This window comes from Plectropomus leopardus, chromosome 7 (assembly GCF_026936395.1).
Source record: "Plectropomus leopardus strain MGB_pleo_1.0 chromosome 7, ASM2693639v1, whole genome shotgun sequence".
NCBI lineage: Eukaryota > Metazoa > Chordata > Actinopteri > Perciformes > Serranidae > Plectropomus > Plectropomus leopardus.
In genome coordinates, this window is record NC_142182.1 from 31637586 (window position 1) to 31651731 (window position 14146).

The 14146-nt window shown below is 38.6% G+C and overlaps 1 protein-coding gene across 2 annotated transcripts; it reads right to left on the minus strand.

The window, feature by feature from the left end:
- Nucleotides 1-427: 427 nt before the first annotated feature.
- On the minus strand, nt 428-14146 carry saal1 (serum amyloid A-like 1). Of its 2 annotated transcripts, none has more exons than XM_088080502.1 (13): nt 14027-14146; nt 7503-7702; nt 7080-7181; nt 6365-6448; nt 6151-6230; nt 5997-6056; nt 5803-5918; nt 4009-4180; nt 3538-3620; nt 2995-3180; nt 1570-1721; nt 1330-1422; nt 428-795 (listed from the first exon to the last, which is right to left on the minus strand). In XM_088080502.1, the coding sequence occupies exons 1-13, from the start codon at nt 14028-14030 to the stop codon at nt 718-720; spliced, it is 1410 nt and encodes a 469-aa protein (XP_087936628.1). In that variant the 5' UTR covers nt 14031-14146; the 3' UTR covers nt 428-717. The 2 variants fall into 2 exon arrangements, with proteins under 2 accessions (XP_087936628.1, XP_042352068.2); XM_042496134.2 differs by lacking the exon at nt 14027-14146 and adding an exon at nt 9201-9358.

Sequence of the window (14146 nt, forward strand, 5' to 3'; positions counted from 1 at the left end):
ATCATTATACTTCAGCCCCTCGATATTTACTGTCATGTGCAAATGTCACCCTCACAAATAAAAACATTAAACAAGCTTAAGACTTCTGTTTTATAAACGTGAAAAAGTTTCAACCATAAATGAATGCAGAATTCACTAGAATGCAGGAAATTAAGTCTTTTACGCTCAAAAATTCCTGGACCTCCAACTCCCTTACTCAAAGTCATGGAGGTCCTGGGTCATTTGTCCCACTTTAACTTATCTTTATTTGTCTAAAAATAGTGTAAAATGTTTCTCTAGCTGCTTTGTACAAACCATCTTTTTTTAAAAAAAAAAACCCCAAAAAAACCCCTTAAATACCAAAAATACTTTTTGTCAGTGAAGGAATTACTTGCCAATTGCCTAGATGATGATTTAGTAAAAGCTTTTAAGCACAAACAGAGAAGTATTTTTATTAAAAGACTCAATTTTAATACAAAAATATCATTCACAGACCAATAAAAAAAACATACAACAGAAACACAATCAAATTTCACAAAGTGTGTTTAAAAATATGAAAAAATAAGACAAAATGAAAGTCTTTGTCCCTCGTGATGGTGTGACATCCTGGTTGGGTCTTTCCGATGGAAATCCAAATAGCTCGACTTGAGGCAGGATCTCTGGAGGGGACATACGGGCTGCTATAAAAAGCAGCGGTGAGAGTGTGGGTGAGTGCTGAACACTGATCTGCTGGGCGCCTCAGACAGGAAACTGTTTCCTCACCATGTCTGCCATTTGGGGATCAGTCTCTGACAGCATGGACTGCAGGTGCTGAAACTGCACAAGAGAAAGAAGGGCGGGGTGGAAACATCATGTTTACTTTCCGCTGGAGCTGCTGTGTGAGCAGCAGTCCATCACACGTCTTAACCTGACACAAGCTCGAAAATATAAAGCCTCAATCCTGTCATGAAACAATGGCACAACAGGCAGCTGTTTGCACAGGATTTGGCTATTAGAGAAAAGATTTAAGAAGGTAATTAACTTGAATCAATAAATCCATTTGTCATCGAGTCTGTTATACTTTAAAAACTTAAATTTAAAGTTAAATTAGTTGTTAACATACCATTACCTGTCAATTTACATTTTTTAAATAATCATGTCAACGATAAAAGCATTTAATGACCATGCATAACTGATAAATAACACTTTATTTATCAGAGTAGTAGCAGCTATGTGGGAACTGTTAAGATTTTGCAATTCATTTTCATTTTTATAGTTAAAAACAGAAAGGATGATTTTCATTGCTCCACACATTAACATAATACATGCTGTATCTGGTAATACTCGAGCCATTTTGGAGAAAGCACTTACTGAAGCCTTAAAGTTGGGAACTAAACTGCTTGCAGCTGTGAGACACGTCTTCTCTGTAAGGTAACCTTTTTTCACCAAATCTGCGACAGTGTCCTACGAAGAGCAAAAAACAAACGAACAAAAAACAAAACAGAATAAAAACACACATTAGCGGCCTTTCAAAGAGAAAAGGAAAAACTGGGATACCTTTTTTTGCGTTTTAGAATCTCGTCAAACAGAGCGTTCCTTGGGTTGCGTTACCTTGGGAATCTGAATGCAGATGTCGGCTAGAAACTCAGCTGAGATCTCTGCTAGCGTCTGGAGCTGTTCATCTTTTGTGTCTTCTTTGCTGTCGTCTTTGCCCTCAGTGTGGTACTGAAGCACCCGCAAAATGGTTCCAATCAGGGGAAGACCTGCAGGCAAAAGACAAATGTATTTGCGTGAAACACAGCAAATTAGCAGGCATAGTCATTTTTAAATGGGGAGTCTATCCTCATTACTGAGTCTCAGCTGGAATTATCATTATATGTTTTTTTTCTGTATGTTGCAATCATTAAAAATAAAGCCTTAATTAGCCAGAGCGCTAATCATGTGATCAGCTTATAAAATTACCAATATATCCTAAATTACATCTATTTTTTTTAATTCAAATTGCTATTGGAATTAAAATGGAGTACATTATAGAGCACAGCATAGTAACATCATTTTCTGTTTTTAACATTAAATATTATAAACATTTAGGGTTCATACATAAGCGTATATACAGACAATACTAGGGGTGTCAACGTTTACAATTCTAAACTTCTAACCGACGTGTACCCGGTTACACGATTTATGATCTTTTTCTATCGCAGTTGCGCTATATAACCACTAGATGGTTCTGTGTCCATTCAAATACCTCCTAATCTCATTAAATCAAAGCCATTCCAGTAGTTAGTTATCGCACAAAAACGTTTATTCAGCGAACAGAACTTAAAAAGTAGGCAATCCATCTCACCATTTAAGGCTTAGACCTACTTATGACAGAAAGTAAAATGAGTTGAAAATAAAATCATCAATTTTGACAGACAAGAAAACGTATAAGTGAAAGCTGGAAAAGGTTTAACCTTCTTTTTTAATCATTGTTTTAACTATTGCTCACTTTTGTACAATATATTTTTTTAAGCTCCGCTTGTTCATCGCTTGTTGCTTGTTGCTTGTTGTCCATGCGGCCCCGAGTCAACTTGAAGTGACGCAACACTGGCTGTGGCTGCGTTTTTTTTTTTTAATATCAACGTAACATTGCCACCTGTGCATCTATTATGTATGCCGACAACTGCATTAGTGGGAATATTTAAGTGTATAGTTAGTTAATGTTATTATCTTAAGCTTGCTTCAGGCAACATTATCACCCCTAAAAACACTATTGGTGAGAAATGAACGAGGAGGAGGAGAGGAAAAAATGACGTGTAAACGGTTATTGATTTTTCTGAACGGTTATGATTTGTTATCTGTGTACCCGTTTACACATGTAGATGTTGACATCCCTAGACAATACAAAATGAAATTCAATTTAAATACTATTAAGCACATTTTTTTTCTTTTCCGAGGGCCTCACTTGCACATAATTAATGCTCAAATAGACTTTTTAAAAATAACATTCGGTCCATTTTAATTTCAAGGTCTTTTAAGAAATTTGCAACTTACTTGTGTGACTTTTGTTATGCCACTGATTCTGGCACCTGTGGAGAGCCTGCAGCACAGCAAATGCCTGAACCAAAACGCTCTTCTGCTCTTGCAGGACAACTGGAAGATCAGTTGGCTGGCAGAGGTCCTCACACACAACGTCACACACAAAGTCCCACACTGCTTTGCCGGGTCCACCAGGGGCAGCTGGAAGACACCATTAAATGTCAGACTTCAGTCTTCTGTTGAATTTTGACAACTACCAAAAGTCAAAAGTTCTTTAATGTCATTGTTATAAAACAACAAAAGAGCACAGCATCTCTTGAATACATAAATCAAAACTGAAAAGATACTAATAAATAGTGATAAATAATAAATAATAATAATAATGATAAAAGGTACATCAGATAAATAATAAAGGGAACAGTTCTGTTTGTTATGTCAGAGGGGGGATTGGGGCATTGGGGAGCTATTGAGAAGTCTTATGGCTTGTGGAAAAACTATGGGTACTTCTGTGATGTGTCAGCAGCTGACCTAAATATAAAGTGTGTGGATCGCTCTTACCGAAAATCTGAATGCCCTCATCTATGGTGGTGAGGAGTTGGAGGGCGTGAAAGTAAACCTCTAAGCCATTCGGACTTTCTGATCTGTGAAAACAATTTAAAACTGTTGAATGAAAGCAAATGAATACTGTTGAGGGTCGTCTAATGATCAAACATAAATACCATTAATTTAGTTTGAAATCTTCTGCATCAGATCAAAAAATAATACTTTTTTACACATAACATCAATAATATCAGTGCAACAACCAATAAGTGATATACAAATATTAAACAAGAGCGACTGATGGCAATTTACCACAACAACAGACCTTTTTTTCGGTTTTGTCCATAATTCAGACGTGCAGTTTATAATCTCTACACTGTGGAAGTTGTGGCTTTATACGGAAGACATTTTTTATTCCTGCTAAAAGTTAATCTCAATATGCAAACAAATTCTACAAAGTTCTCCTCAATTTCCTTTTTAGATTCCCACCTGAGCTGCTTGGCTGCCTCAAGAAGACACGAGGCCACATCCAGACGGCTTTCACCAGCCTCCTCCTCCTCCTCACCCTCACTTGGATGAGCTGTGACCCAACTCTTCATCAGCTCCTCGTCAAGGTCAAACAGTTTGTCGACCAGCTCTCCAACTTTCTCAAGCAGGTCAGCTGTAACACACACAGGGTATTATTTTAAACAACCACCCCGCCCTGTTTTATGTTTACATTCTGTGTAACTCACCAAACAGGGAACTGTGTGTATCATTCAGGTCTAATGAATGTGTTGAATGCATTTCCCTCATCAAATATCATTTTCAAAGCTGATTTTATAGTTATTAGTATTTTAAATCCAGCGGTGTTTACATTCAGCACAACTAGAGGTCAGAAGCTCCACAGGGAACCTTTAAGATAAATAGCTTACAGGGACTTAACTTAAGGTGCCTTCACACCTAACCAGTTTCATTCAATCAAACCAACACAGGTGTGTTTGTCTGGTTAGTGCAGTTTATTTAGGGTGGCGTGAATCCCTGTGTGGACCAAACACCAAGACAGCCTAAAAAAGTGGGTCACGATTCGCATCCAAGTGGACTCTGAGGCGATTTGTTTGTGGTGTGAAAGCAAACAAACCAGCCACATTTTTATGACAGCAGCAATGTGATTTTAGCTAAATTTCAAAAGCTGCTGATCGAGAAATCCTTCCAGAATCCTAAAGTTGACCTGTAGAAGGCCACATACATATTTGATTTATGCAAATCATTTGGTAACCATTGTAGCACATGTGCACGTCCGCATGGGTATTTTCCCAATCAGCAAGACTTTAAATGACTACAAAGAACACAAAAAGACCAAGAAGACATACCTTACAACCAAATAAAATACACAAAATGACCTCAAAGACAGATAAAATGAGAAAGAAGAGATGCAAAAGAACCACAAAGAGACAGAAATTACCCCAAGAAACACACAAAATTACACACATAATGACCAAGACAATGACTAAGATAATAGATCAAAAACTGCTACAATTGCTGTACTTCTGTCCAACTCTGCGTAATTTGGCAGTTCATTAAATCCATTAAAAAGTGTGTGTGCGACGGCGATCTCACAATAACAAGCCCTTATAGTAAGACATTAGATGGAGGGTAGTTTCAATAATAATAGAAACTAAAACTGTACGGCCTTACGTCAATGTAGACATTCTCATATACTCCACCATAAGCTACGACTGGGACACTGAGTTTTTATAGTGGAATATTCTAATTATGACAATAATTGATGAGGATGAAAGCCCGAGGATGAAATAAGTTCATGCATTTGTAAATAGGTTTTCAATATTATTATCTATTCAATAATGCTGTATTTTTTATTAGTGTTGTTTTAATATGCTATACATTTTGTTTAGTTTATGCTGTGCATTTAGTTTACGTCAGTTTAGGTGTGTTTTTACATTTTGTAAGACAGCCAGGCCTTCATCATTTGAGCGTACGCATAGTCGGAGACAGTTCTAAATTTGTTCACTGAGTACAATATTGCCCCCCCAAAATAAAACGGTAAGAATATATTTATGAATCCCAGATTTATACTAAAATATGGTACGCAGGGTTTTAGCACAGATTTGAGCGTATGCACTGTTTGTGAATGAGGTCCAGTGTGAATAGGAACTACACCAGAGCTACAACTGCAGCAATGTATCATTTTTTCTACTTGGTATGGTATGTCAAACAGATAAATACGTAAAACGAGTAACATGTCACAATCATATTAAAAAGGAAAGAGTAAAAGCTCGGTACTGTTGGTAGAACTGCACATGACAAAAAGGAGGCTGGAGCGCACAGACGACTGCTGCCGTATTCTCTGAAGCCACAGGGAGCAGACGTCTTTTTGAGAGACACAGGTCAGCAGCAATCTGCAAACAATCATCAGAAAAGATGAACACCTCGCTCTTAGTCTTCCAGTCTCACATGTCTGCAGGAAATTATGTCACCTGCTTGTTTCAAGGAGGGTCGGAGGATCTGTATCTCCAAGGAGAAGCAACAGCACAGCACTGTGGACATACAGGGAGTGGCAATCATTAGAAAGAATCACTGAAGAATAAAACACCAATTAGAAGACAATAACAGGTGATAACATTAACCCACCCTAAGTCTTCATTCTGGCTGAGAGTCAGGCAGGTGTCAGGAAAACAAGCAATATTCCCGAGGATTCCCACACAGATTTCCTAGAGGAGCGAACTAAAAATTTATGACCTGTCATGGGAATTCTCAAAGCCCAGAAATACAGCATCAAAAATAACAAACACGACAGGATTAAAGTCTGTTGCAGAATGTGTAAAGTGGAGACGATATCACTCACTGTGAGACGGGGACATCGAGATTTGGCTATCACACCGAGGAGGATATCTGTAGCTTTGAACTCCTGCAGAAAACCGGCCACATCCTGCACACAGTTGGTAAATAAACAGTCACTCGTAAATATTTAAACATGATAACACTTCACTTCACACTGCAACACACACTCAGCTGGGGTTTATTCCATAAACCTAGCTAAAACTGCCCTGCAAAACAATCCTCCCTCTGTGATGGTGATGATGTTTTGTTTTCACTGAAAATGTTTTTAGTGTTGATTCAACTTCAGCTATTTTGGAAGAAGGAAACTGAACATTATAAACTCACAGAAGGTTTTTCGGATTTATTGCACGACTGCTAGTTTTAGTTAAGTAAACTGGTAATGGTATATGAACGACAGACACAAAGACACCAGCAGCATATTTAATAAATTGTGGTTTAATATCAAAAATTCACAGAATGTAGAACTGAGTCTGTTGCCTACATTACGTTTACTTTCTAGTTTCTCTGATGTAGGTTATGCCAAGATTGATCAGCAACTAAACTACAAAATATGAAATCATCTGCGGAAGGCACATCCAAAAATAACACGTTTTGATAAAATTCTGTTTTGTATAAGGTTGTCCTTACCATTACGAAAACCACATAACAACACAACACAAATTCTCTTTTAACAGGGTAAAGACAACAGAACAGGGTGGGACACAGAGAGAGAACTTTACCTTATCCATTGCCATATCCCAAACCCTACACAGATCTTCCTCATCATCATCAGGGAGCTGCATCTGACCCTCAGAGTCCTCTTCTGAATGCTCTGTGACCATCTGCACCGAAATGACCATTTAACAAACATTAAGAAATGTCAGGGATGTAGAAGAGCGACAGCACAGAAGAACAAAGTGTAAATACAGTGAAAATGCTCCAATCAGCTGAACAGAAACTTTAATTGGTAGATGTTTCCATTCTACTTGACTTCACCTGTGGTCTCTATACTGGCTCATTGGAATATTGAATATAAGTCAAGAAAATAAATGCAATTTAAATGTACTTGTCACCACCTAAGCCTCGTTACACTTGTGATTGTAACAGTGCGGACTGAAAACTTCCTGCCTCAAAATTGACATTCGCAATCACAGCCAGCCTACATGGATGAGGCGAGTCAAGGTGCTGAAAAGCCAGTGCTTGCTGTAAACAGTATCTCCGATGGCGTCCAAATCTCCGTCCTCCTCTCCATCGGCTGCCTCCGGGGGTGGTGACGGGTTACGGTCCATTACAGGAGAGTGTATTTCATGTGGAGATAAGGATCTTTCAGTCTCCACTACCTCAGCACTGTCGACATTACAGTCTAGAAAACAAACAAAAGAAACAGTGGCAGGGATTGAGTTGGGTGATATGACTATACCATGAGGTATCAGGTGGTAGATGATTATAATAGTAGTGGATGTACAGGATTTAGGCATCAATGTCATGTATACTGGACTAGCAAAAACAGACCTCCTGTCTGGTCTATGTCACAGTTACACTCGGTTGCCACTTTAGGATGTACACATCAGGGGTCAGCCATACTGGTTTTTCAGGGCCGAAACTGATACCAGTTATCAGTGGTTAACGAGACCGATAACCGATATTTGGAACCAATATGCATTTCCAATAAAAATGAAAATCTTTCAGTCAATATCTAGAATTTGTACAATAACAAACTCCAACACAAAACTTTGTTTAAATGCCTTTAGCGAATGTTTCATCAAAACTGAAACATTTTACATCGTAAACAGCAAGTTCCCACCAACTTTTTTAAAAAAATTCTTTATTTTACAAAGTGGAAACTTAAATAGAAAAATGAATGAATAAAAAAAGCTCCCTGAGGTTTACAAAGTATAAGTCCCCCCCATGCTGACAGTTCCTTTGCACTTTTTTATTAATTAGTTTTATCCGCGAGCATTTAAATAAAACGCAGATACAAAGAACTGGAAAAATGCCAAATATCTGCCCCAATAATCCGCAGGCTGATAATCTGCAGACCCCGAGAACACATACCTTGATGCAGCTTTTAGAAAAAAAGTTCAACTGGTTTTGTTCAGCTGTTGTAGAGCTGTCATGTATATTCAAACCTTATTTTAAGACTCATCTTAATTTAAGAGATGAGCCTCATTTTCAGTGATGCCGAGCGTGAACAAGAATATTAACAGAAACATTAAGCAAACCAAAATGAGTAACATATGATGACCAACATGCAACCTAGTTAAAATAGAAATAAAATCTTACAAAAACAACAAACATAACAAGTATTGAATATCCCCAAGTTATAATACCTGGTAATAAACATATAATAGTGTGGATGTTTAGTTAAAAAGCATTTACAGTCAATTAAAAGAAGATCTGAAAAGAAGGGGTTTAAAAAGTGATAATAGTGGCAGAAATTCAACTTTATTGTCACTTTGCAGACTTTACTGTGTGGTGATTTGAATTATAGAGCGTTATATTGATAGATATTAATATTCCGTCCCTCCCAATAACTAAATATCAATAATGGTCAACGAGAAAGTTTCTATTAAAAGCCGACTCGGTGGGCATCACAAATGTCAAGCTTTATCATGACTTCAATTGTTATTCTGAGCAGGAAGTTTGGCTGTCTAACCTGTAACGTTAACGTCAGGCTAAGAAATAGATCGGTCATCTTAGCATTCATTTTGACTCCAGATATCTGCAAAAATACTCGACTGAATGACTTCAAATGACTAAACGTTGGAGAATTTAAGCTAGCAGATGCAAATTCAGTTAGTAGCGGCGGGTTGTTAGCAAGCTGTCATACTCATAAACAGTAAAGTTACATGTTGACTCACCCATGGTGACCGCTCTCTGTAAATGTAACTAGCCGGTAAATAATCAATGTAATCATCGCATGTTTTGGACTTGTTAAGCAACGTTACAGTTTCCAGACGACATTTCAAACAGCCTCCATTTAGTACGAGCAACTGGATGCGCATGCGTACATGTCACGCTGCGCGTTCTTCTTCTCGCGGTAGTTTACCTCAAGCAAAAGTCTTATGGCGCCCCCTGCAGTGCGCAGGAGGAACGACAGGCGGTTTGAGCAGGTATAGCGTTACCTGTGAAGAGGATGGAGCATCCAATGGAGGCTTAGTTTATTTACTCAGCTGCAGCTGATCCAGAACGCTGCTGCTCGAGTCCTTACTAAGACCAAGAGAGTGGACCACATCACTCCAGTTCTGAGGTCTCTACACTGGCTCCCTGTCTCTCAGAGAATAGACTTTAAAATTCTCTTGCTAGCATATAAAGCACTGAATGGTTTAGGCCCAAAATACATCAAAGACCTTCTAGTCCAGTATGAACCATCAAGACCACTCAGGTCATCTGGTGCAGGTCTGCTCTGTGTTCCAAAAGTCAGAACTAAACATGGAGAATCAGCATTCAGTTTCTATGCTCCGTATATCTGGAACAAACTACCAGAAAATATCAGGTCTGCTGAGAGTCTGAGTTCTTTTAAGTCAAGGTTAAAGACTCCCCTGTCCACTGCTGCCTTTGACTAAAAGGCTTTTTACTTTTTAAATTTTATATTTTACTTTGAAACTCTGCACTGCACCTCTTATTTCAATATATGTGTTTTTATATTTTTGGGTTTTATCTGTTGTTTTCCCACTTGCTTTTTTTTTAATCACCTTTTACATGCTTCTTTTATAATGTTTTAAATGTGTTTCCTTTCCCCCTGTTGTTGTATTTCAATGTTCTGTGTGAAATATCTTGAATTGCCTTGTTGCTGGAACGTGCTATACAAATAAACTTGCCTTGCCTTGCCTTACTCTTTTTTACTCGCTCTAGTCCAGGACATCAAGTCCCATCTAAAAGTGACCTACATATGAGGCATGAGAGATTTCACCCAAATCACAGACACAAACATTTCCTTAATTTTTTTTGCTAAAGCTAGCCGTGGAGATATCTGTCTCTGAGATGACAACTTTTACCTCCTCAAGTAAGGTAAATGTACAGTGTTGAAGAAATTTAGACGACCATGGGCATAAAAATAATTTATCAGATGATAAAGTATTATATGTGTTAACATTATATGGTAATGAAATAGGATGAGACTCAGGGGTTTAGAAATAGTTTTTGTTATGTTAAGTACCTTTAGCTAGCTCGTTAACTAGCCACCAACGGCAGTTAGCTAATTTAGCTATGTAGTTGGCCGATTACAAAATACTCCACAAGGGACTGTTCGTTATTTATGAAGAAGGAGGGTTGGTGCAAAAAATGGAGGCATATTAAATAGATTTTAAAGCATTGGGGAGGGACTTATGATTTTATTTTGGCTTGGGGGAGGGGCATACAACTTTGAATGGTTATATTTTGCATGTATTTTACTGTTGATTTTTAATGTCAACATGCCCAACAATCTGCTGGCAGTATGAAAGGTATGTTTTCTTTAAAAATCACCAAAATTACACAATCCATCATCGCCAGAGACTGTAAAAGCGGAAAATATCTTTGGATTTTAACATTTCTGACAGTCCTTGACCTCATTTAGTGCAGCAAACACTTCTGTCTAAAAAAAACCTGTTTTTTTTTAACTCCAGGATTTCATCTTCAACTCTTCACTTTGAAATATCTTAAGCCTAACAGCTAATTTTTAAAAGCTGTTTTTCCATGCTTATGGAAAAATATTTGTAGCTTCAGGGAGGGTAAAAAAAAGTAAAACTCAATAAAGTCACACACCCCAGCCTAATAAATAAAGAATAGTCTCTGATACAAATACAAACAATTATGTAGATTTATTCTCACCTAGAGGTTTGCAAAGTTTTAAACTGATTTCCACTTGCTACCTGAATTCAAAATAACTAAAATAAGTATGGGCTAAATTAATAAATAAACCACTGACCTTTGAATTGACAAAACAACACAATAAACACCACAGGCTCTGAGAAAATTAGCATTTTCCACAATAATGTTACATCTAAGATAGACATGACATTAAATAATACATGATGAAATGATATTAACTAGCTTCCTCATCAGCTGCTAATGACTGCTTAGCAACGAATAGTGTTAGTTTTTTCAGCTGAACCATCTCACATTGTTTGGTTTCTGTGTGTTTTAACAGCACATGCCGTGTTGTCTTCACTGACTTTCCTTCTCTGCTTCCACCTTTCCCTCTTCAAATAATTTAAGAAGGCATACTGATCTGTGGTCAAAGAATTTCATCAGTCCTAAGATGAATCCTGTTTAATAACAAATTGTCTGTAACAGAACCTTTAGAAAAAGTCATTTTAAAATAAACTCTCAAGTATATTGTAAAAACTATAAAACCATGGTTAATTTTAAAATAGAATAGAAATACTTAAATTAAATCTTTTTAAATTAAATAGAATTTAATAGAAGTACAGCATCAAATTCACGCATTTACGCTCTTTCATATCTGGACTTCTTCTGTGTCAAAGCCTTTGCTGTATTCTAACACTCTGCCTTGTTTTCAGCATCATTTCAGTCTATGGGAAACAAGGGCAAGTGTTGGATGTTAAAACAATATTATGTCAACCTGGATGACAAAATCTCAAATTGTCCCGCCTCTAATCAAAACTATCTTCAGGTAATTTGGCAAGTGTCCTGTCCTCCCTGAATCAACACTGTATGTGCTGTCAGACAGGAATAACTATACGCCTTCCTCATCAGGCAGCTGTCCCCCTGTGGGAGTGGCTCAAAGCTCTGTTTGCACTTGGAGTAGCTTCCACTAAAATGCTGTTTGAGAACAGACAAATTAAACTTTATACTTGTTTCCAAGGTATAACCACAGATAAGACAAAGCTGTAAGCAGTTTTTATAAGGCCGTGAGGTTGATCGCGTGTGACGCGAAGTAATGATCAAACCACCAGCTGGAATAATTCTTAATGTATTTAATTATGATGTATTTAATTATTGTTGTGAGTAATAATAACATTTTCTCAGAGGAAAAGCAAATTCAAAATAAGATTTCCTCTTTGTCCAGTCATGTAACGTTAACGTCAGGCTAAGAAATAGATCGGTCATCTTAGCATTCATTTTGACTCCAGATATCTGCAAAAATACTCGACTGAATGACTTCAGATGACTAAACGTTGGAGAATTTAAGCTAGCAGATGCAAATTCAGTTAGTAGTGGCGGGTTGTTAGCAAGCTGTCATACTCATAAACAGTAAAGTTACATGTTGTGTCCTACTGCTGCTGGACCCGTCTGCTGCCTTTGACACGGTGAACCATCAAATCCTCCTCTCCACACTCTCTGAGCTCGGCATCTCAGGTTCTGTCCTATTGTGGTTCAAGTCCTACCTCACAGGCAGATGCTTCAGAGTGTCATGGCGTGGAGAGGTGTCTAGGTCACATGGCCTATCGACAGGGGTTCCTCAGGGGTCGGTGCTTGGTCCCCTACTCTTCTCTCTGTACACCACCTCACTCGGTGCAGTGATCCGCTCCCATGGTTTCTCCTACCACTGCTATGCTGATGACACTCAGCTCTTCCTCTCCTTTCCACCTGATGACAGAACGGTCTCAGCTCGGATATCAGCGTGTCTGGCTGATATCTCCACATGGATGAAGGAACGCCACCTACAGCTAAATCTGTCTAAGACCGAACTCATGGTCTTTCCAGCTTGTCCATCTGTTCAGCCTCGGATCAGTGTCCAACTAGACTCGAGCCTACTTGTGCCCACAAACTCAGCCAGAAACCTGGGTGTCATGATTGATGACCAGCTGACCTTTAAGGTTCATGTGGCCTCAGTTTCTCGGTCTTGTCGTTATGCCCTCTACAACATCAGGAAGATCAGACCCTTCCTGACCCAACAGGCCACACAGCTTCTGGTTCAGGCTCTTGTTGATCTCACGCATTGACTACTGCAACTCTCTTCTGGCAGGCCTCCCTGCATGCTCATTCAAACCTCTTCAGATGATCCAGAATGCAGCAGCACGTCTGGTCTTCAACCAGCCCAAAAGAGCACATGTCACCCCGCTGCTAATTTCTCTTCACTGGCTTCCAGTGGCAGCCACAATCAAATTCAAAGCACTTCTCTTGGCTTACAAAACAATCACAAGAACTGCTCCAGCCTACCTGGAATCCCTGATCCAGGTCTACTCTCCTTCTCGCCCACTACGCTCTGCATGCGAAAGACGCCTGGTGCTTCCAGCCCAGCACGGCTCTAAATCTCTAGCCAGACTCTTCTCTTCTGTTGTTCCCAAATGGTGGAACAAACTTCCAAACTCTGTGCGTTCTGCTGAGTCCCTTTCTACTTTTAAGAGACATTTGAAAACTCAATTGTTCCGAGAACACCTAGGCCCTTAACCTGACTCTTCTCCTCTTTGCCCTTTGGGGTAAATTAAGTCAGATGGTCCAAAACCCAGCACCTAATGATTATCTAGCACTGACAAAGTTGTGTGATGTTGTATGTTGATTGTCATCGTAAGTAGTGATACTGAGATTGTTGAATCTCAGATGCTGAGATCGCTACTGGTTATTACTTTGGTTTCCAAAAAAAAAAGGGGGGGCGGGGGGGTACGGCACTTCTTCTGAAGCACTTTTTGCACTTACTAAGGGTTTTTTCCTTAACTCTAAATTCTTGCTTGTGTTGTACGTCGCTTTGGATAAAAGCGTCTGCTAAATGAAATTGTAGAATTGTAGAATGTTGACTCACCCATAGTGACCGCTCTCTGTAAATTTAACTAGCCGGTAAATAATCGATGTAATCATCACATGTTTTTTACTTGTTAAGCAACGTTACAGTTTCCAGACGACATTTCAAACAGCTTCCATT